Here is a 19,687-nt window from a genome sequence, read left to right on the forward strand (position 1 = left end):
AAAGAATACTTCATCGAATCAAGACGAGAAAATATTGCCATTTATATGCGATTGAATTTGCAAAAGTGCAAATTCTGTGTTATTTTCCATTTGAACGGTCGACAAAGACCCAGCTACCTAAAGGTAGCGGGAATATCGCTTGTCTAAAAAAAAAGAACTATCTTTCACCCCTTGCAACCAGTCCGAAAGAACAGATGTCGAATCAAACCGCCACGGAAATGAATATATAGTTTATTTCGAGAAATGGGACCATAAGGACATAGAACATACACAGTAGGGGCACATCGGACAGTCCGCAGACAGTGAAACAAAGTGTTTGTAGGATGATAGAGAACCAAGAGAAAGTTATCATGAACACTAGTTCCGTAACTGCTGTGGTTAGACCTTCATAAGGACCGCACACTCGAAGCAAAGAGACCACACAAAGATGCCTGGAAACATTTCCTGCAGAATCCATGCTCTGAGGAATGAGAGGCAGAGCGAATATGCGTGATCTGTGAGGCTTCCAATACTTTCCATGACGTCGTTGATCGAGACGGAGCTGGAACAGCCTTGGAACCGAAGAACAGTCATATCTCGACTGTATTGGTCAGTAGTCAACATCCACGAGTTAAACTGAACTACTCAAGGATGCCGCATAATCAGGATTATGGGTCTGGTTCTAGTTTCTCGCCCAAAGCAAGAACGCGGACGACCTTGCTAGGCTGAAAGATCATTTCCATCATTTGCATAACGGCAGCAGGGCGCTCCACTAGCCCGGTGCCTCGAGCGACAGGAAGACCCCCCTGAGCGGTATGAGAATGACATCTGCCTCGACCGGCCTGTCGTTTTCCTCTATCGTCATCATCAAGATTACGAGGGTGGTTCGATGAAGGTGGAACAAGTGGTGCTGCGGAAGATTCCACTTCTAAGAGAGTGATACCAGCTCGGGTAGCCCAGTATCTAATCAACAGGCCAGCTAAACGAGGCTCGTACTTGTGAGTGTGTGGACTCGGAGCTGGAAGGGGTACCGGAGATGATACTTCGGGCATTGCATTAGTTCGACAGACCTGAGCTGGAGTAGCAGAAGGGGAAAGGATAGCAAGAACGACTATGAGTTTGTCGCTCGTTGAAGCACAAGTTTCAGCGACGTGATCATCATGCGCCGAACCCACTCTGGAGAACCAGAGAGGTGCAGTGACTGTAACGTAGCTTTGTCCTTAGTATCATCAGCTGACATGTCTTTGAACTCGATGCAGTCCCACGGAACGAAGGCATCATCCCGCTGGACACGGATACGAGGATTTGTGCCAACTTGAGCCTCTAAAATTCGTGAAGCTGACCGCGCGCGCTGGGCGAGAGGACTCGTTCCCTTCTTGAGTAAATCAAGAGTATTCAAGACTAAGCCACCTCATGTCAGACGACAAAACATTTCGCACGTCTCGACTGACCTTCAAGGGGTACAATAACGATTTCATCACGTCCATCTCTGCACCATTTCTTCACCTGGTGGAGGGCGTGTACCAATACGCTCGAATCGACCACTACTATATCTGCATCCTTGTCACCCCTGGCCTCCTGGCTCGATTTTCTGGGTTTTTGCACCTTGGCCTCACTGTGCTCTCTTTCAGGTACAGCTTCAGCGACAGACTTCTTCGTAGACCTATTGCCTGAAGATGGGCGCTGCTTAGGTGTATGGTTGATAACACCGCGACGGTTGGTATTACCCAAGTCGGCTTGCGGATGACGACGATCTCTCCAGTGGCCGCGTCAACTTGAAGCTAAGGCTCATCAATGCCGCGTCACATGCGTGTCACGCCGCGTCAAGATAGCTACTTACTCAGCATATGCCATTCTACAGTTAATTCGATTTGGTCTGCCCAGGGAAGACTTCCCTTTTACCACCATGAGCGCGTCTCTGAACGCTCAACCGGGCACGAGCTCGAAAACAAAACCACATGTCATCATCACGATCGGGATGGCGGGGGCTGGCAAGTCCACCTTCGTGCAGCGCATTACCTCCTACCTCCACTCGCAAAATCCTCCACAACCGCCATACATCCTAAACCTTGACCCAGCGGTTACTCATGTGCCATTCGAGGCCAACATTGATATCCGGGATACTGTAAACTACAAAGAAGTCATGAAACAGTGCGTGCCGTCTCCGTTTGAACGGGAGTACACGAATGACTGAATGGATCAAAGGTATAACCTAGGACCGAACGGTGGCATTTTGACTGCCTTGAATCTTTTTACGACGAAATTTGATCAGGTTCTGGAGTTGGTCGAGAAGAGGGCTGACACAGTTGAGTATGTGCTTGTCATTTTTATTTTATGTTCGCTCTTACGTGCGCTCACGTAGTCACATAATTCTTGACACTCCGGGGCAAATTGAGATTTTTACTTGGTCAGCATCTGGTGCTATCATCACGGATGCCGTTGCTTCCTCGTTTCCCACTGTGGTGGCGTACATCATCGACACCCCACGGACGACAGCTCCAGCGACATTCATGTCTAACATGCTGTATGCCTGCAGGTGAGTACTGCGTGGTCTAGCGGCTTACTGATCCATGACGCTTTATTAGTATTATGTACAAGACAAAATTACCATTCATCCTGGTCTTTAACAAGACGGACGCACAACCTCACGATTTTGCTATCGAATGGATGCAAGATTTTGAGGCATTTCAAGTCGCTCTTGCGTCCCATTCAGGATCGAGGGACTCTGAAGGTGAACCGACTTATATGAACAGTTTGATGAATAGCATGAGTCTCGTTTTGGACGAATTCTACAAACACCTCAAGGTAATCATATTTCATCATGCTGTAGAAAGCATAGCTGACTATTACAGGCTGTCGGCGTCTCAAGTACAACAGGTGCCGGTATCAAGGAATTTTTCGATGCGGTGGAGGAGTCTCGTGAAACATATAGGACGTACGTTTTATCTTCATTGTTCTCCTTGTTTTTTCTACGTCTTCAGTGAATATCTCCCAGAACTTGAACGCGCCCGCGCGGCACGGGAAAAATCACTGCAGGATATAAAAGAGGACTCAATAAATCGCCTGATGAAAGATCTTGCCGTTGATCGTGCGGCAAATCCCAAGGCAGCCGCAGAAGACCGCTGGGCGTCAGACGAGGAAGATATCGATGATGACGACGAGCTGGAAGTCAACCTGATCGATCGGAGTGAGTAACTTGCCAGTCCCTTCGTTCGACTTCTGAAACGGTTTTACTAGGTGAAGAACCATATCCTGGCCAATACATCGACGTCACGCGTATGCGAGGACACAGTGAGAACATAAACTGGCCGAACCCGGGATGAAATTTGTCATTGGATACGCGTTCCATTCAACGTTGACATGATGTACCCTACCATTGGTAAGTAGAAGGAGAACTCCGTAATATTTACATTACTAAGTACTGTCAATTTCGTGCACAGCACCGATAAGCGCATTATCAAATAAATGTGTCAACATTACAACAGGCAAGATGAAAGATTCGTGTGATAACATGATAGCTCACCCACTTCGATTGCACGAGTTGTTCGCGACATGATGATCTTGTGACAATTGTCACATTGCCGCATCTTCATTGCTCTCGTTTATAGCTGAAACACCTCTTCCTTGATGAGTGTCGCCTCTCCACCGAGTGATTCTGCCGGTGAATGCAGTCTGCGTGGCAAGAGCATTGATAAATTAAATGGTACCCTGCGCTCACCATGAACTCTATAGCGCCGCAGTGAAGCGATGACGATGGTGTCACAGGAAAAATCTGAGTTCATGGGAAGGTGGCTCTATTGTTAAGCCTTGACAACCAAGTGGCAGTGACCATGAATGCTTGCTGATATTATTCCAGCACTCGAGAGCTCCGGTCCGGCGGTGTTCCTTTGGAACATACCGTCTCTGCCGATGTGCAGTGAGCGATGGAAAAGTGTGAGCGCCTTCATAGCAAGTACGAAAGATAGTAGAATTTAGAATTAAACACTGAGGCCTGGGGACCCAGGTTGATGGAATATGTAGTACTTACATTAATATTGTCAAGCAGGAAATAATACGGTTGTTGCAATGAATGTTTCGCGGTGAGAGTGACAGCAGTGGCGGTGGTCGCATTTTGCCGAACGGCTCTTTATATGACCTTGACCGGCCAGGTGAATATCCCTGGCACGTATCTCCACTTCATTCCACTGTCACGCCTCTCTCCAAGGGCTAGTTACGACCGCCGAGCATTTCGAATCTCGCCAACCTCCAAATTATCAGCTCGTGTAACGACGAGTCGGCGAGCTCGCCTTTACTTGTTTTCCGTATCACTCGCCAGGTTTCATCTAGATTGACCTGTAGACACCATTTCCCTCTCATCCACGCGATAGCCTTTCCATTGATACCGATATTCGCTTTTTCCAGTTAACCGGCATTTGACAGCTTGTGCGCTCTTTTGACATATGGATCGGTGCGCATCTCGTTTCTCACTCAATGGTTGACAAAATCAATTGATTTTTCTGAATTGTAGCTATGCAAAAATCGAGAAAGTTGGTGCGTGCCTGTCATGTGTTCACATCAGACTACAATGAACTGGTGTGGCACACGTTGTAGGAGAAGGTGCAGTTGCACTCCGCTCACTTTCATTGTTTATCGCTGACGCGCATTCAGGCACATATGGAGTTGTTTATAAAGCGCGGGACGTTACAACGAATCAGATTGTAGCCCTTAAGAAAATTCGACTGGAAGCAGAAGACGAAGGCGTCCCGAGCACTGCCATCCGAGAAATCAGTCTGCTAAAGGAACTCAAGGATGACAATATCGTCAGGTATGACGTCTTAAATTATGTCAACCGCTCCTCATGGCTAATTGCCTGTATTAGATTGCTTGATATCGTGCACGCCGAACAGAAGCTTTATCTCGTCTTTGAATTCTTGGATGTTGACTTGAAGCGCTATATGGAGAACGCCAACACATCTGGTACGCCCATTTCCATCGGCATAGTCAAAGTGAGTCAGCTTGCATTTCAAATGGCTTCTTATTGGTCCCCTGCCCATCATTTACGATTCCTGACGCGTGGTGGACGCGTGTTTCGCGCTTCGGCGCGTAGTCTGCAAAGGCGTCAAATAGCTGCTGCGCCCATAGCGTCTTCGCTAGCGCGAGGCACCGCCCATGCTATTTTTGTACGTTAGCCTTCCACCACCACACACACTTTCAGATTGGCATCGTCACATTGATTGTGATAGGGGATATTAAGTGATGTGATGCGAGGGCGGGGACGCGAAGCGATCGTCACGTGATTCGGCAATTTGACTAACCGTGTTCCTATCACATTATAGCGATTTACTCATCAGCTCAATGCGGGCCTTTTGTACTGTCATTCGCATAGAATCTTACATCGCGACCTGAAGCCTCAAAATCTGCTTATCGACAAGAAAAACAATCTCAAACTCGCAGATTTTGGCCTCGCGAGAGCTTTCGGCATTCCAATGAGGACATATACCCACGAGGTAATGAGCACCCCTGAAGTTTCCTTCTGACGTCGTAGCTGAACGTTTGCGCTGTCATTCTAGGTGGTAACTTTGTGGTACCGCGCGCCTGAAGTATTGCTTGGTTCTCGCCACTACTCGACAGCTATTGACATGTGGTCTGTCGGGTGCATCTTTGCTGAGATGGTGATGCGTGGGAGTCCTTTGTTTCCTGGGGACTCTGAGATTGACCAGATCTTCAAGATCTTCAGGTAATGCACAATCGGATTGGCTGTTCGGAACAACTGACAATTGACTGTTTGATCCAGGATCCTCGGTACTCCAAGCGAAGAGACTTGGCCAGGTGTAACTCAGTTACCTGACTACAAGGATACCTTCCCTCGATGGTCGAAGCAGGAGCTCAAGAGTGTCGTACCTAACCTTGATGACCAAGGTTTGGATCTGCTTGCGGTATGTCGTCTTGTTAATTTATTCGTACTACTCCATTCCCTTTTTTTTCGTTGACCTTTGCCTGGTGCTCACATTGTTTTTTTCGTAGCATACTTTGACGTATGACACAGCAAAACGGATTTCTGGTATGTGTGCAGCGAGCTTGCTCATGTTTCTGATGTCTCACCTATTTTCAGCAAAACGTGCTCTCAACCACCCTTATTTCGCGCACTACACACCGTCATGACAAGTTCTTCGCATCTGAGTAGATCGCATACATAATTGATATATTCCACTTCCTTGTTACCCTTCAGGCTGTCGTGTTTCCATATTTCGTATCACAGTCAGAGTAGCCTAAAATACGTTGAATGTGATAGTATGTGCATCGTTCGGAAGGCCCTCGGTGGGAATCCGGACAGGTATCTCGAAAAGGAATTTTCGGTCCGATATTATTAACGTCAAGGCGATAAAGCACGGCCTTGAGGACAGCACCAAGTCCCTCCCCACTCGCTTTCATTCCTACCGCCACCAACGCACAGACCGTTCCCTTTTCCTCCATTTTTTTTAGATTTTTCTGTACACTGTAATCGACGGTCATCATGGACGACGAAGTCGAGTATTTGGGCACCAATTTTGCTCAGCCAGCTGCTTGCCCCTGTGATCCACAGCAACCGGTGACGGGTAAGCACCGTCGTTTTTTACTTGAACAACACCTCCCAGACATGTTATCACCAAGGTATCACTCTGCACGTTGAGTCGTGTGGTGGAAAGCCTGCTCATAATGTTTCCTTCTTCAACTCCCGCACCTCCCATGTTCACATCGGTCGCAAATCAATCTCAGATGATAGGTCAATGAGGAAAGAGAACGACGATCAGAATGCTGTATTTGCATGCCCCGTAGTCAGCGCAAAGCACGCCAAACTTGTGTTGGCCTCCAGCGGCCACGTAGGCACATGCTGATTCTGTCACATCGGACTTGCACCTGACAACCTGTCCCAGGTGTATATTGTTGATCTCAAGTCCCGTCATGGGACACATGTACGGAAGCAAGGCGAAACAACATCTAGGATGTTGCAGCCTGAGGTGGAGACCTCCCTTACTGATGGCGACATTGTGACATTTGGTAAAGCTGTGGGGCAAGGCGCTACCCTCGTTTCACCGGTCACAGTTCGCATCGAATTTTTGCGCGATATTTTGGATATGCGCGATTCGCCTCCATGGTGTCTCACCCTTGTAGAGCCCTCAAGTCCTCGCCCACGAAAATTAAGTACCGGGCGCTATGGCCTTAACAGTCCTATTTCATATCCTTCTTCCCCATCTCATTCTTCAGAGTCCCTTTCATCTCCATCGGGCTCATCCAACGAGGCTGCTTCACATTCGGAGCATGAATCTGATATAGAAGAGATACCGTCTTGGGAAGAACTTCGTTCTTGTGTTTCATCCCTGCGTCAAGACTTCCACGCAGACTTTTTGGGTGGTTCATCACTCGGGAAGATGCCATCGCTTGGGTCGTTGATGCAGGATATCTGCCATAAGATCGCGGACCCACTTGACATAGATTCTCCCCGTCCTTGGTCCCCTCCGGCCATTGCAACCATTGCGTCAATTGATGACGATGATGCGCCTTCGTCCATTATCCACCTCGAGGATTCACGGTCTCATTCTCCCATGGAGCTCTCTACTCCATCTCCATCGCCCCCTCAGGCCCCCGAGGAGCCGGAAGTCGGTGCATGGACACCGTCCCGGGCTGACTCCCTGCAGCCCGCTTTACGTCGGTCGGATGAGTCGAGCAGAGTCAAACTTCCATCGATGTGCTCATTTGGACATATGGGATCCCTCGATTCGGGATCTTTTGAGAGCTTCCCAGAACGACTCCCCTCGCTTTCTAGTTTCTCGCCGTTTGTGCCGCTGGAGGCTGAACCGGCCACCCTGGCACCCATTCCTGTTCTCCCCTCTATTACTGAGGTGCGGTCGGATGAATCCCAGATTTCCAGCCATGATGACCATAGAGATCTGCGCGATGCCATAAAGACTATCGAGGCAAGTATATGTTTTGGGATTTTTATCACTTTAAATTTCAACTTTGCCTATCAGGGTCGAGTAAATATGCTGCATTCCAGTGTTACTGATATCAAGAATCGCCATGCCATGTCAGAGGACGACCTTTATGACCTTCAGCATCAAGTTGACATGCTCGAGCCTGAATCTGACCATCTTTTTGCACGCTTGGAGGCTGCAGAAGACAAGCTATCCACTTTGTCAGACCTGCAGGATCAAGTCTCTGAGTTACAATCCAAGGCCGACGCAGAAAGCTGTGACACCTTCGTGCCGCCCATGGCAGATGTTAAGGCTTGTGCCGACGCTCTCAATGCCCTCGTCATTGGTTGGTAGTGGTGTCCTCGTCACTGTTTTATTCGTCTGATCAAATGCCGCAGAAATGAAGACCTTACGCGAAGAAACTGAAAAACGCGTAGAGGAGAGGATTCAGACAATCCAGGTCGCTAGGACGGAGGCGCTGTCTGTTATCGCTGCAGAAGTAGAGGTAACGTACTTCCTTACACCTCCTTCATCGCTCTCAAACTCTTGCAGACATTCAAATCGCTTAAACGCAAGCATTCTGAGATTGAAATCGAGGTTGCTCCTCCAGTCAAGATGGATATCGTTGTGGAAGAACCAGCGGCGGCTACGAAACCTGAATTACCGGTCGAAGATTACAGGCATATCAAACGGCCTAGGAGGATAATGACATCCATCGCGCACACCGCCACGGCCATGGCAGTTGGTGCAGTTGCAACTTGGTCTGCGCTCGCCTTCTCGTAAATTTCAGAAGAATTCTGATATTGCAATTGCTAAAATGCATAATTGGTTCTTGGTTTGTACCACCACTGTTCATGTTGTAGGAACTTCGTTCGATGTACGTTATTTTAGGTTTCTGTACGGATCACATGTTGTATCAGGTTCCCTATGAGCATTATTTGAACTTTCCTCAGTTCAGTTTTTGGCTGATGCTGATTGATGTGAATAAACATATAGAGTGATAATAAGCAATACAGAGATATGCAATAACATCATTCATAAAGGACAATTAAGAAAGAAGCCTATCATCTGGGACTGCCAAACTTGGTCCGTATATCCCTAGTAAGAGCACGAAGCATAGCGGATGTAACCACTGTAGACTTGTCCTCAGGAGGTAAAGATGTTGTGGTGCTGAACGAGGGCGACGTGTAGGCAGGACTAGTAATGCTCAGTGGAGGACTTCCACCCTCGCTAAATCCATCAGAGGCGGATAATCTCCTCCGCTTGGCAGGGGTAGAAGACCTACGGATGGCAGTCAGTCAAGTTAGGACATGTTCATCATCAACGACGGACCGGCTGGATGACGCATTGATTGATGCAGTGCGTTTATACGTCTGTCGCAGCTTGACAGAACGAAGAGCATTGAGCTCATCCGAGTAAGAACCCTGCTCAGTTGAGATTTTCAATGTCGCTGCATCGAGACGAGTCTTCCGTATGAGGGTGGGGTTTGCAGCTTTGGGGCTCAAGTGTTGAGTGGACAGCTCCTGAGCAACGTCATATATATATTGAACAAAAGTCCTCGAAGGAAATTCTACAGCAAACAAGTTTGAGTTGCGCACACAATCAATGTAGAACTGGCATACCTCGGTCAAGGGCCTGGTGCAATCTCAGATCACCTGCGAGGTGTCTACCGGGATATTGCAACGATGAATTGTCCAGCCATTGCAAAACCGCATCAAACATTGAGCTGTCAAGGAATAAGCAAGGGAAAGACGCGAGATGGAAACATGGCGTACTCCGAGTCTCTAACATGTTGTAGCTTCAGATTGGGCAGGATATTTTCAAAGATGGTAGTATTGCCACCCATCAGTTGAAGTGCAGCACTAGAGATGGTGATGAGAACATCGATACACAATTCTAAGAATCTCCCGAGGAAACCCCAGTCAACTGGTAATCGTTGTCAGTACTGGACATTCAGCAGCACCAATATTTGCCTACATTCTCCATCGACTATGCATTGCTCTAATCGCTGGGAGGTAAATGTCTGCCATATAGGTTTCCACAGTCTGAAGAGGTCTGTCTCAACATTAGATGCTAAACTTTGAGAAGTATATCGCAAACTCCGACATACCTGGTACAAACATCCACCTCACGAGTTTGCCTTCAGTATCAACTTTGAGTGACTGCAAGGCGGACTGAAACCTAGAGTCAAGATCCGAGGCGGTGGATGTTAATGATAGGTTAACATAGGAAGACGAGATTTCATCATGAAGTATTGCAGCAATCTTCAAAATGTTCAGTGGTTACTCATTTTCAGAACAACGTTGGGTGTACCATATCATTGAAATCAGAAGAAGAGTCAGGCTCCTCGCCCGACCAACATATCGTCAAGAGGGAAGGAATGAAATGCCGATCAGGGGGTAATGACTCGATGATATCTCGTAAACGTGAGCAATCATCCAGCATCCGGTATTTTCTACCATGCATAAGTCAGCAACTCGTAGTAAGCAACTCATCACAACCAACCTTTCCAGGGGGTCTTCGACCTCGCCAATCGGGGTTCGCTCGAAAATGATGATACCCGGGTATAATGCTTCATTGCTGTGTGGCTGCGGCACCACCGGTATCTGGAATATATTGGCATCCTTCCAGTTGCCAGAGTCAGGTACATCGAATTTCAGTTCAAGCCAAATGGCAGTTCCATCATTATCCTGGTTTAAGGACAGCCAGGCAGACCAGCTCTCTGGAATAGTGCGTGACGTGGTCCTTCAGGTGTTGCTGCAGGACATGGAAGAAAGATCCACGAGCCCAACGCCGTTCGTTTTCTTCACGATTCTAAGACAACAATACATTCAAAAGGTGTGGTATACTTGATACGGACGATGCACCGACCTTTTCGAACCGCTTGAGAAGTTCTTCATCGCTAGGCGGTGGCCGGTATTCGCTGGACAGGCGATGTCTGAGCCGCTTCCTAACGGGGCTTGGTCGTTCTGGTGTAACCACTTTGCGCTTGTTCTCTTGCGGTAACGAGCTAGTACTCTTCGAAAGTCGCTCTGTGTGTACGCGCTGACTATAGGCCTCACTTCGGAGACAAGCCTCTTTCCACTTGGTACGATTAGCCGTTCTTTCCCTCCACTCCTGGAAGGCCTCCTTGATTATCAAGTTCCTTCGGGCAAATGCTAAAGCTTTGGATTCGAGCGTTTCTTGGTCCACGTTGCTAGTGGATGACAAAGCCGGTGCTTTCCCGTTGACTGGGCTTTCCAGTTTGCTTGAAACCGCCTCAAGATTGGCAGCAGTTATTCCTGAACGCAAGGGAGTTTGTACGGAGTCACGTCGGTGTAGGCTGGCCATAGAACTAAGTGTAGATCTTGTCCCGGGCGATGAAAGTACCAGTGGGCTCAGAATTTCAGTAGGGGAAGCAGTAAGCAGAGTAGGTTGAAGTTTTTTGAGAGACTGGAAAACGGACTTAGTGGACGTGCCAGAGATGGTCGAAGGGATATACATCGTCGCAGTGGGTGTTGACGGTAAAGATATTGGCTGCTGTCTACTCAAAGGCGGTGGTTGAGAAGGTGGTGTTTGATCTAAGCTACCGAAAGAATTATGGCGAACATCGAAAGTTGGTTGCGAAGTGACGGGAGAGGGAGGAGTTGGAAGTTCGTACGAGGGTGTAGGTTGTGTGACAATCGGAGAAAGCACTGGTGCAAATACTGGTGCATGGGGGTTGAGAGGTTGTGCCTTATTGACCTCGGGTATGGAAAAAAGTTTTGGGAAAGGGGGTAATGGTTGATTAGAGGTAGAGGGAGGGGGTGCCGGAGGCACTGTAAATGGAACCTGAGCCTTGTTCTCGCTGGGCACTGTTAAGGTCGGAGACAAGACAAGTGGAGGTTGACTAAAAACTGGAGGTTGACCTAAGTTGAAGGTGTGATCAATAAACAAGAAATCGGAAACGGGTTGTCCACAAACCCGAAGAGGGTGCTTCGTTAAAACTAGAGGTCTGAGTTGCAGAGGATCCAAATACTGATGTAGAGACGGCAGCTGAGCCAAAACCAAACTCGTTCGTGGAGCCGAATGCTGATGGTTGGAATGTCGTCGTCCCAAATACATTGGGAACGGATGTCAGATTTGAAAACGCGGACTTTGGTGATTGTGATGCAGGTTGAGGAGAAGGGTTTAGGAATGCTGATTCAGTGGGTTTCGGACCAAATGTATCATTGAGCCACTCGGTTCCGCTTCGCTGCGGGGGCTTCGGGGAAGATTGCGGTGCATCCACCAAGTCAGCCTCGAAGGGTGGCTCCTCTTCCTCGTGCATAGCGTCTGGTTCTTCTACAATAGTGTCATGATGCTCATCTACAACAGCAGAGCTGCCATCGATTATATCAGAAAGGGTGAGATTTTCCCGCAGGCTTTCAATGTCGTCGACGGTGTCGGTGCCAAATAAGTGTTCTATGATGCATGCGACCAGATATATCATGGCATAGTTTCCTTCCCCCTGAAGGACTATGATCAATTCGTTGAAAACCCCAAGCGCCTCGTTATCGACGGAAAGAGGAGAGCTTCTGCCAATGGGGGCGCTCTTCGCCTGTACGAGTAACCGGAATTTGGTCGTGAGCTTGAACACCGGATGCTCGAGGATAAAGGAAGGAATATCCTCCTGCCGCTCTTTTTGATCACGAATATGGATTAGACGATGATAGACTCGCATTTCGAGCTCTGTTGGTGATTGATATTTTCCTCGCTGCTCTTCGTAAAACTCCTTCAGACTTTGAAGAGCTGCGAGTACGATTATTATCAAGAAGGTTCGTCAAGTGGCGAGTCCACGCACTGTACTTCAGCTGTTGTTCCTCCAGACTGACCTGGGATCCCGGTCGGTCTCGCTCCAGATGAAGACCAAGGATGTGAAACCGTGCACATCTATCATGGCATTCAATTGCGATGGAACCCATTTCATGCTGCATCGTGAAGTCACTTCGTACAGCGCGTGAGCGATCACGAATGAAATTGAAGGTTGCAGAAAAGCCGCCTCGGGGAAGCAAGTCGTGGAAAAGATAGTCGAGTGTGCGCTGCAATAGATTGGATTAGATGATGTATAGAATAGTATATTGGAGCAACATACTTGAAGAACTTTTGGAGGACGAAGATCGGAGGGTAATGTCTTGTCACCAGCTGCCCGTTCATACATTTTGACAGCTCTCTTATGATCAACGCGTTTGGTTCCTGGGACCTAACGAATAATCAGCGAGTACATCTAGCACACTTACGAATTGAATGTCCTCATACAATTTCCCACTCAAAGAGGTTGTTCTCGCGTTCACGGCGGTAGCGTTCGAATGTCGGGCACATATCCATGCATGTGCCGACCATTGTGATAGCGTCTTCCAGACGTTTTGCAACATTGGGGTCGTCCATTTTACCCTCTGCAATAGCTGTCTTGCGTTCGACCTCGCGCGCTTTCACAAGCTGCAGACTCGAGTAAAGGTGATATACGACGAATAAGACGTATGACCCACCTCTTTCCAGAATCGTTCCCTTTCCTCGAGTGTATCTGGCTCTTGGTGTTCCACTTCATCTACATCTACATCAGTGGCATCCTCCATTTCGCTGTTATCCCCTTCGCTGGCAGCAGCTGACCCAGCGCCTCCTTGACGGAAAGTCAGGGTAGTATTAGGAAATTTGCCACGGGTGCCTCTTCCTCGACCCCTACTTCCTCTATGCCCTCCACGCTCCCACCGTTCGGTATCTGCGCCTCCATGAGATGTGCTATTTCTGTTGGTAGCATTGTCCGCGACCCATTGCTTGTGTTTGTGGTGTGCTCTTCGTCCTGTTCCGGAGTTGTCATGGTGGGCACCGTTTGCGCGTGCTCTCTGTGTTCGGAAGTGGGTGGTGGACTCCATGTTGCCGACTGCACCGGTGGTCACACTCGGTCTTGACAAAGTAATCGCACCTCTTGTTGACAATGTTTGATAGTGTTTATTTCCAAAGGCCTTGAACAATAGAGCCAAACAATGCCTCCATATATACAAGTACGCGATGACCGGCTATGATAGTAGAACCTTACTCGCACTATGTCTGATGTTCTAGGGACGTGTTGCGCGCTCGGACTCACTGCGTGCTGCGACGTCATGACTGGAATATGTCTTGATTTCATGTCCATACGTAAGCACCGCGATTTCTCAAGCATCGTTTAATGTCATTCTGCACTGGCAGGACATCCATGCACAGAGCACCTCTGCAGTTGCCAGTGCTGCTCGTGCAGAAAGCCCGTCGACGACACCACATCTGACGTTGAAAGAGCGCCTCTCATAGTTAAGAGCAGACAACCTAGTCCCCATCCACCGATGCATAGCGCTGAATGCTCGTGATCTTGGGCGCGCATTCCCGTTGATGCTGTACCAACTAGTAGCTGGTAGGTGGTGCCCTTCTCAAGACATAGATAAAGCTGAACCAGTAATTATTTTCAGAGAAACTAATTTTGTATCATCACTGTATCTCATACCACAAGAAATTATTACTTCCCGGGCAACTACCAGTGACTGGTATAATAGACAGTTCCACTTAAATGAAGGAATATTTATAAAACGAGCGAAACGGAATGAGCGGAATGAGTTTAACTCGAGAATAAATAGGGTATAATCGAACCAAACAGAAAGACTGTCCAAAAAGAAGGGTATAACGAAAGAGTTGGTTTAGACACCTGGTGTAGTAAAGTCAGGGTAATCAGGCCAGTTGCCCAGTTGTGCAGGGTCACCTCCTATGCGAACCCAAGCAGAGTGCGAAGGCGTCGGACCGTCCAAAACGAAAAGCTGGTGCCATCCAGGTGGACTTACATACGCATTCGGGGGCGCCGTGATGGTACAAGTGTTCCCAGAGCACGAAAACGCAGGGAAGATAATCCTCCCACCGCTCATGACGTTTCCGTGCGTGCTAGACGAAGCTATATTTCATAATCAGAAACTGATACATCCATAATCACTAGCCTTGCTTACCTGCCACAAGTGAGACGCGCATGGTGCTCGTTGTTCCCTGGAACAAAGTCACTGTGATACTATACTGTCCGCCCAACGCCCAATCAGTCTCAGTAATAGTAAACTCTGGTTGCGTGAGACCTTGATTGAGGTATGGTGGAATATAAACCTCAATGCGCATCTCCTCTGGGTACACATAGGACCCGTTGGTATAGTACGTCTGTGGGTCTGAACCAGACACCAGAACGCGCCCGTCAGGCAAAAGGGTTGCTTCGGAGTGATACAAGCGGGCTACAATGGTATTGTTGAGGATAGAGAAACGCTGGCCAATCGGCTGCGAAGGATCGTATAGAATTGCGCTAAAATTAGGATCTGTGGCAAGGCCAAAGCCAGCAACACCTTGATGAGCGCCGTTCATGATCAGATACGTGCCATCTGTGATTGACGTATTATTAAAACCAGACTCCTGTCATTCGTCGTCATATTTACCTGGCAGAGTCGTGATACAAGGCATCACCCGTTTGGAAGGCTAAAGTTCGCACATCTCAGCATTAAACCTTAACTTTCCCAAATTCAAATCGGCTTACCATACGTTCCAGCGTCCATGTCGCATTTGGTACTTCGGGGGCAATTGAGATACAGTTGTCCAGCGCAATAGCGGCTCCGATCGTCGAGCCACCGCAGATAAGAACCTCGATCGGATCGGTGTATGGAGCGTACTGCGGTAAAAGTACCGCAGACCCTTCCATCGGGTACGTCCGGCCTGCGAGGAAGTTGTTCACGGCTCCCGGCATATTTGGCAGCACGGTCACTGTGTCAAAGGTGACAGGATCAAGAATGCGAGCCTCATTGTAGTAACCTTGTTACGTTTTGTAAGAAAGAGTGCATCTCGCCCATCATGTCACGCACCAATGAAGAATCGACCACTGGGCAACACCATTAGGAATGGATAGAGATTGTATGGATCTGTCCGCTGAAGATAGTCCAATGTGACGACCGTATCACCACCAATAGGCGCTGGAAGGATTTCGAGGCTGGGCTGCGGGGAAGCATTACTTCCCGACTCTCCACCAACGACCAAAATACTTCCATTTGGCATCATCATCGCGGTAGGATACCATCGGCCACGCTGAGCACGCATAAGTACAGTGAGCCAAGTACCAATAGTTCAGAGCTTACCTGAAGTGTGAGTTCATTAACATTTTCTTCCCAATCATTGGTACCATTGACACCAGCACTCCCATCCGGCGTATACAATCTCACACCAAAAGTCGACGAAAGCGACCATCCGCCTACATTGATTTGCCTGATGATTCCAATGTAAGCGTGAGTCTTATATGCCAAGTGAAACGTCAAACCTTCCTCCCTTGTCTGGTAGGATGATACTACCAGAACAAAACACGTCCGTCTGCAAGTGCATCTCGCGCCAAGCCAGCTGGTAATTGTCCACCAAACTGAGATCCAACTCATACGCGCCAGTGGAATTATCATATTCCGAGGTGCCATACTTCTCGAGGAAAGTGACTTTGTTGTTGATGCCTACAGTGGCAATGAGAGGGACGACGAGACCTCCTATGAGGAACTACATAGATTATAAACATTTTGTACGTTCAGGACAAGATGGGACACACCTCATAGTAGCCAGTATTCGCGGGGGTATTCCACGTATTCATCGTCCCATTCCAATAATAGGTAGACAACCTGCTTCCTGCTCCACATAGGTGGATTGGGTCCCCCGAGCAAGCCATGTTGCACTGTGAATCTGAGACATACGTCCCACCATTTGTTGCAATATCACTGACGTCGCCGCAGACTTGTCTCTATCAGCGATCCGCAAGCGAGTGTAGTGAGTCGATGCGCTTACAACACTGTGCTCCGTATTCAAGACCAGCTACAGGATACCCGAAGGCAGCACACTGGTTTAGGCACGCATCGACGGTATTGTTCGTGGTCCATTCATTTTCATATTGGAATATCCGGGCGCCAGTGGATGGTTCTCTGCATGGTAACATCAGGACTCGCAAGCATGAGCAATGAATAAAACACTAACGCCAAACAGCCTTCATATACCCATTGTCCAGGTAAGTTTGTGGTTTGCATCACAGGAACAGGAAGTAATGTTATATTTCCATTAGAGGAGTAAACAGAAAGTAGATTTGGACCACCAGCATGCTTCACTAGTCCACGTCAAGAACATAAAAAAAGACCAACTAAAGAAGACACGCACGTCGCATTGCCACCACAGGCCATGTTGCAGTTACTATCTGCACTTATCGTAGCGCCGTTGATGAGATAGTCACCGCAGACTTGAGCAAGAGTCAGAAGAGGTAAAGAAGAAGATAGAAACTACTTACAACATTGCGTGCTGTACTCGATGGCTGCAATGGTGAAGTTTCTGCCCGGCACAGTTCGCGATACAACTCTCCACTGTCATGGTGCTGTTGTCATATTCGTTCCCCAATACGCGCCCGTTTACGTTGTCGACGTAGCATCCTCCATACGTCCAGTTGCCAGTTAAGCCAGCGGTTACAGGGGAAACAGTGCTGAGGTCGGTGGGGTCAGTGGGATTGACGACAGGGGCAATGGCAATAGCCTGCGTGTAGTTATAGATACTGAGCAAGTACGGCCCCCCGCAATACTCGGACGAATTTCCCGCGCATGTCATATCGCAGTCCGTGTTGGTGGTGGGACCAGAGTTATTCTCAATGGTTAAACCACAGTCTGTAAAAACCTGTCAGCAAAAGGAGCGTTTGAGCGAAGATGCGTGCGCACAGCATTCATCAGCATATTCCATGCCGGCATAAGGGTATCCAGCGTCGTAACACGCGGTGGTACAAGATTCAACAGTAACGCTTCCGGTTACGTCAGTCCCGTATGGTAATGCTCGTGTTGCTGAGTCGCTGGTACGAATTCGGGTTAGCTCAGGACCCGTCCTTGACATACAGGAACGTACTTGTAGCATCCAAGCAACGACCAGTTGCCAACGCTAGGGACCAGGATGGGTGGGGCGGGAGGTTGGACCCCGCTCCAGAATATATCCAATCTGTTGCCAGCACCGCAGAATTCGGCAGCGTTGCCAGCACAAGCCATGTCACAGTCCGATGAACTGGCATTGGTGGCACCACTGGAAAAGTAGTTGCCGCAGTCTGTGTGAAAGATGTGATGAAGAGCCATAAAAATTAGTGTGAGATAGTACGTACAGCACTCCTGAGCATATTCGACGCCTGCATAGACGTAGGCGTTGGAGCCAGTCGAACAAAAGTTGACGCATGACTCGATGGTCATATTGACAGTGTCTGTGTAGGTGGCTGCGGAAAGCGTCCTTGTACCACCGACATTATCGCTGTACGATGGCGGTCATAAAATGACCACCATAGTGAAAGGATATAGTGCTCACGTCCAGCATCCAAGGGCAGCCCAGGTTGTGTCGCGTCTGTGGAGATGGTGTGAGGGGAAGCGATATGCACAGGCGGTCTGTGGAGAAGAGATGAGTGACTCTATACTAGTAAAGACAACGTAGGCTCGTACCGCTGTGAGAGCGGATATGATCCAAATCAACGAGAAGGTAGTAAGACCAGCCATCTGGTTGTGATCGACACTTCCTCGAAACGCTCTATTTATACATCCTAGAAGTGCTTTGGGGTTTTCCCTCCCTACGTGCTAGAGAGCGTTGAGAGAAGTTGTCAGGGTGAAAAGTGACACCAAGGTACTTGGTTCCGTCACAGGGCCAGCACTTGACAAGTATTCAGGTCGCATCATTCAAGCTGAGCTGAGTAGGTCTGTGGATACCAGGGCTACGAGTTCCTGAAAAGGAGAACGTTACCCATGAGCTGAGGAAAGAAAGAAGTAAATGTAAATGTAAATGCTCGCTGTGACGAAGTAATGGACAATGCGAGGCTCTTTGAATCCACTCAAAATGATTGCCACGCAGCTCCCATTTGCGAATGCATGGTGTAGAGGTGCAGTGGATACGTTTAAGCGAATACAAAGCGTCCCTGTACCTGTAATTCAGGAGAGATGGATCTGGAATTGTGCCAAACGGACTGGAGATTGCCCTTATTCTGTTGGTACGAATGAGACCGGAATACCACCCACTATCTCCGCGTGATTGACTGAGCACATAGATGCGCACATGATCACGGGGTTGTGCACAGGAACGAAAGGTCAGGACTTTTTTAGAGATCGTACATGAATGTAGCCAAGAATAGTCAAGGACTCACGATTGACAAGACGGTGAATGCGTGTAGAGTGGGGCTAGAAAGCACTTAATGAGTAGAAAACACACACGGGCATGAAGTACCTTTAGATCACATCAAATGGAGATGAAATTCGGAAAGGATGACCGCGGTGATGCCGGGTCGAGAAGTTCGAATCAGAACGATGGTATAGACATTGAACTGTCTGTAGTGCATTTTACTGCTAGTATGGTTAAATCTGCTACGGCAGACAGGGGTAAGCCACCAGCTGATATGAATAATAGTACCATAGTCGATCGCCGAAAGCTTGAAGCTTGAGTTTGATTGCTCGCGGAGTGCTTAGTAAGCGGTAAGTTGGAGTCAGCTGAGCAAAAACTTTGATTTTTGAGCGGGCGACTTCTCTTGTATCAGAATTGAAAGTTGTTTTAAGCATGAACTATCGTATAGAGGATTTTTGAAAGGGTCAAGTTTTTAAACTTGACTATCGAAATCGTTTACTGTAAAGGAATACGAAAGCCATACGTTTTTGGTGTTGTGGCGGGAAATGGCCAAATAGGCTTTCTGATCACTCTCAACCAACCCCGCCGCAAACCTAAGAACATCTCCGAGCAAGGTATGAACTTTAAAGATTTTGGTTCAA

At 48.2% G+C, this 19,687-nt stretch overlaps 8 protein-coding genes across 8 annotated transcripts; 4 read left to right on the top strand and 4 right to left on the bottom strand.

Moving 5' to 3' along the window:
• Nucleotides 1–146: 146 nt before the first annotated feature.
• F5891DRAFT_46105 (uncharacterized protein) lies at nt 147–574 on the bottom strand. The gene has a single exon (XM_041371906.1). It carries the CDS (start codon nt 455–457, stop codon nt 203–205), a length of 255 nt encoding a protein of 84 aa, XP_041218935.1. The 5' UTR covers nt 458–574; the 3' UTR covers nt 147–202.
• Nucleotides 152–1,453, bottom strand: F5891DRAFT_1066861 (uncharacterized protein). Its single transcript, XM_041363122.1, has 2 exons — nt 1,431–1,453; nt 152–1,380 (listed from the first exon to the last, which is right to left on the bottom strand). Exon 2 carries the CDS (start codon nt 1,029–1,031, stop codon nt 648–650), a length of 384 nt encoding a protein of 127 aa, XP_041218936.1. The 5' UTR covers nt 1,032–1,380; nt 1,431–1,453; the 3' UTR covers nt 152–647.
• On the top strand, nt 1,393–3,302 carry F5891DRAFT_1176486 (uncharacterized protein; the record flags this gene model as incomplete). Its single annotated transcript, XM_041365765.1, has 9 exons — nt 1,393–1,610; nt 1,671–1,695; nt 1,742–2,130; nt 2,185–2,289; nt 2,342–2,515; nt 2,565–2,784; nt 2,832–2,914; nt 2,961–3,166; nt 3,217–3,302. 9 exons carry the CDS (start codon nt 1,393–1,395, stop codon nt 3,300–3,302), a joined length of 1,506 nt encoding a protein of 501 aa, XP_041218937.1.
• A 776-nt stretch (nt 3,303–4,078) lies between these two features.
• On the top strand, nt 4,079–6,304 carry F5891DRAFT_1066874 (kinase-like domain-containing protein). The gene is made up of 11 exons (XM_041363123.1): nt 4,079–4,313; nt 4,381–4,426; nt 4,487–4,510; nt 4,536–4,538; nt 4,625–4,783; nt 4,838–4,964; nt 5,295–5,465; nt 5,529–5,695; nt 5,753–5,894; nt 5,983–6,019; nt 6,071–6,304. Exons 2-11 carry the CDS (start codon nt 4,419–4,421, stop codon nt 6,118–6,120), a joined length of 888 nt encoding a protein of 295 aa, XP_041218938.1. The 5' UTR covers nt 4,079–4,313; nt 4,381–4,418; the 3' UTR covers nt 6,121–6,304.
• Nucleotides 6,305–6,362: 58 nt separating this feature from the next.
• Nucleotides 6,363–8,905, top strand: F5891DRAFT_1066880 (uncharacterized protein). Its single transcript, XM_041363124.1, has 7 exons — nt 6,363–6,554; nt 6,610–6,818; nt 6,873–7,913; nt 7,968–8,256; nt 8,309–8,415; nt 8,463–8,745; nt 8,802–8,905. The coding sequence occupies exons 1-6, from the start codon at nt 6,473–6,475 to the stop codon at nt 8,691–8,693; spliced, it is 1,959 nt and encodes a 652-aa protein (XP_041218939.1). The 5' UTR covers nt 6,363–6,472; the 3' UTR covers nt 8,694–8,745; nt 8,802–8,905.
• Nucleotides 8,906–13,824, bottom strand: F5891DRAFT_1066883 (SAC3/GANP/Nin1/mts3/eIF-3 p25 family-domain-containing protein). Its single transcript, XM_041363125.1, is given in 15 exon segments — nt 8,906–9,191; nt 9,243–9,480; nt 9,533–9,636; nt 9,686–9,836; nt 9,888–9,965; nt 10,021–10,174; nt 10,224–10,365; nt 10,416–10,630; nt 10,650–10,724; nt 10,782–11,797; nt 11,853–12,659; nt 12,712–12,949; nt 13,003–13,110; nt 13,167–13,346; nt 13,397–13,824. The coding sequence occupies 15 exon segments, from the start codon at nt 13,778–13,780 to the stop codon at nt 8,975–8,977; spliced, it is 4,107 nt and encodes a 1,368-aa protein (XP_041218940.1). The 5' UTR covers nt 13,781–13,824; the 3' UTR covers nt 8,906–8,974.
• An 80-nt stretch (nt 13,825–13,904) lies between these two features.
• F5891DRAFT_1066886 (uncharacterized protein) lies at nt 13,905–14,467 on the top strand. Its single transcript, XM_041363126.1, has 3 exons — nt 13,905–14,042; nt 14,094–14,292; nt 14,348–14,467. Exons 1-2 carry the CDS (start codon nt 13,952–13,954, stop codon nt 14,246–14,248), a joined length of 246 nt encoding a protein of 81 aa, XP_041218941.1. The 5' UTR covers nt 13,905–13,951; the 3' UTR covers nt 14,249–14,292; nt 14,348–14,467.
• A 105-nt stretch (nt 14,468–14,572) lies between these two features.
• Nucleotides 14,573–18,433, bottom strand: F5891DRAFT_1131304 (copper radical oxidase-like protein; the record flags this gene model as incomplete). Its single annotated transcript, XM_041364653.1, has 18 exons — nt 14,573–14,820; nt 14,873–14,975; nt 15,021–15,286; nt 15,341–15,380; nt 15,439–15,710; nt 15,761–15,980; nt 16,031–16,157; nt 16,210–16,433; nt 16,483–16,664; nt 16,716–16,849; nt 16,902–17,023; nt 17,075–17,157; nt 17,206–17,229; nt 17,258–17,572; nt 17,624–17,751; nt 17,805–17,997; nt 18,052–18,194; nt 18,249–18,433. The coding sequence occupies 18 exons, from the start codon at nt 18,431–18,433 to the stop codon at nt 14,573–14,575; spliced, it is 3,009 nt and encodes a 1,002-aa protein (XP_041218942.1).
• Nucleotides 18,434–19,687: the final 1,254 nt, after the last annotated feature.

The sequence above is a fragment of the Suillus fuscotomentosus genome, assembly GCF_016647785.1.
Source record: "Suillus fuscotomentosus strain FC203 chromosome Unknown F5891scaffold_101, whole genome shotgun sequence".
Taxonomy (NCBI): Eukaryota; Fungi; Basidiomycota; class Agaricomycetes; order Boletales; family Suillaceae; genus Suillus; species Suillus fuscotomentosus.

Bases quoted from the DNA above. Each gene is read 5' to 3' on its own strand.
- F5891DRAFT_1066883 (XM_041363125.1), bottom strand. From the start codon at position 13,780: ATGGAGTCCACCACCCACTTCCGAACACAGAGAGCACGCGCAAACGGT. The intron at 13,347-13,396 runs GTGGGTCATACG...TCGAGTCTGCAG, and splicing joins GGGAACGATTCTGGAAAGAG to CTTGTGAAAGCGCGCGAGGT. The intron at 9,192-9,242 runs GTCCGTCGTTGA...TGCCATCCGTAG, and splicing joins ATCAATGCGTCATCCAGCCG to GTCTTCTACCCCTGCCAAGC.
- F5891DRAFT_1066861 (XM_041363122.1), bottom strand. From the start codon at position 1,031: ATGCCCGAAGTATCATCTCCGGTACCCCTTCCAGCTCCGAGTCCACAC.
- F5891DRAFT_1066880 (XM_041363124.1), top strand. From the start codon at position 6,473: ATGGACGACGAAGTCGAGTATTTGGGCACCAATTTTGCTCAGCCAGCT. The intron at 6,555-6,609 runs GTAAGCACCGTC...GTTATCACCAAG, and splicing joins TCCACAGCAACCGGTGACGG to GTATCACTCTGCACGTTGAG. The intron at 7,914-7,967 runs GCAAGTATATGT...TTTGCCTATCAG, and splicing joins ATGCCATAAAGACTATCGAG to GGTCGAGTAAATATGCTGCA.
- F5891DRAFT_1066874 (XM_041363123.1), top strand. The intron at 5,466-5,528 runs GTAATGAGCACC...CTGTCATTCTAG, and splicing joins TGAGGACATATACCCACGAG to GTGGTAACTTTGTGGTACCG. The intron at 5,696-5,752 runs GTAATGCACAAT...TGTTTGATCCAG, and splicing joins CAGATCTTCAAGATCTTCAG to GATCCTCGGTACTCCAAGCG.
- F5891DRAFT_1066886 (XM_041363126.1), top strand. From the start codon at position 13,952: ATGTCTGATGTTCTAGGGACGTGTTGCGCGCTCGGACTCACTGCGTGC. The intron at 14,043-14,093 runs GTAAGCACCGCG...CTGCACTGGCAG, and splicing joins TCTTGATTTCATGTCCATAC to GACATCCATGCACAGAGCAC.
- F5891DRAFT_46105 (XM_041371906.1), bottom strand. From the start codon at position 457: ATGGATTCTGCAGGAAATGTTTCCAGGCATCTTTGTGTGGTCTCTTTG.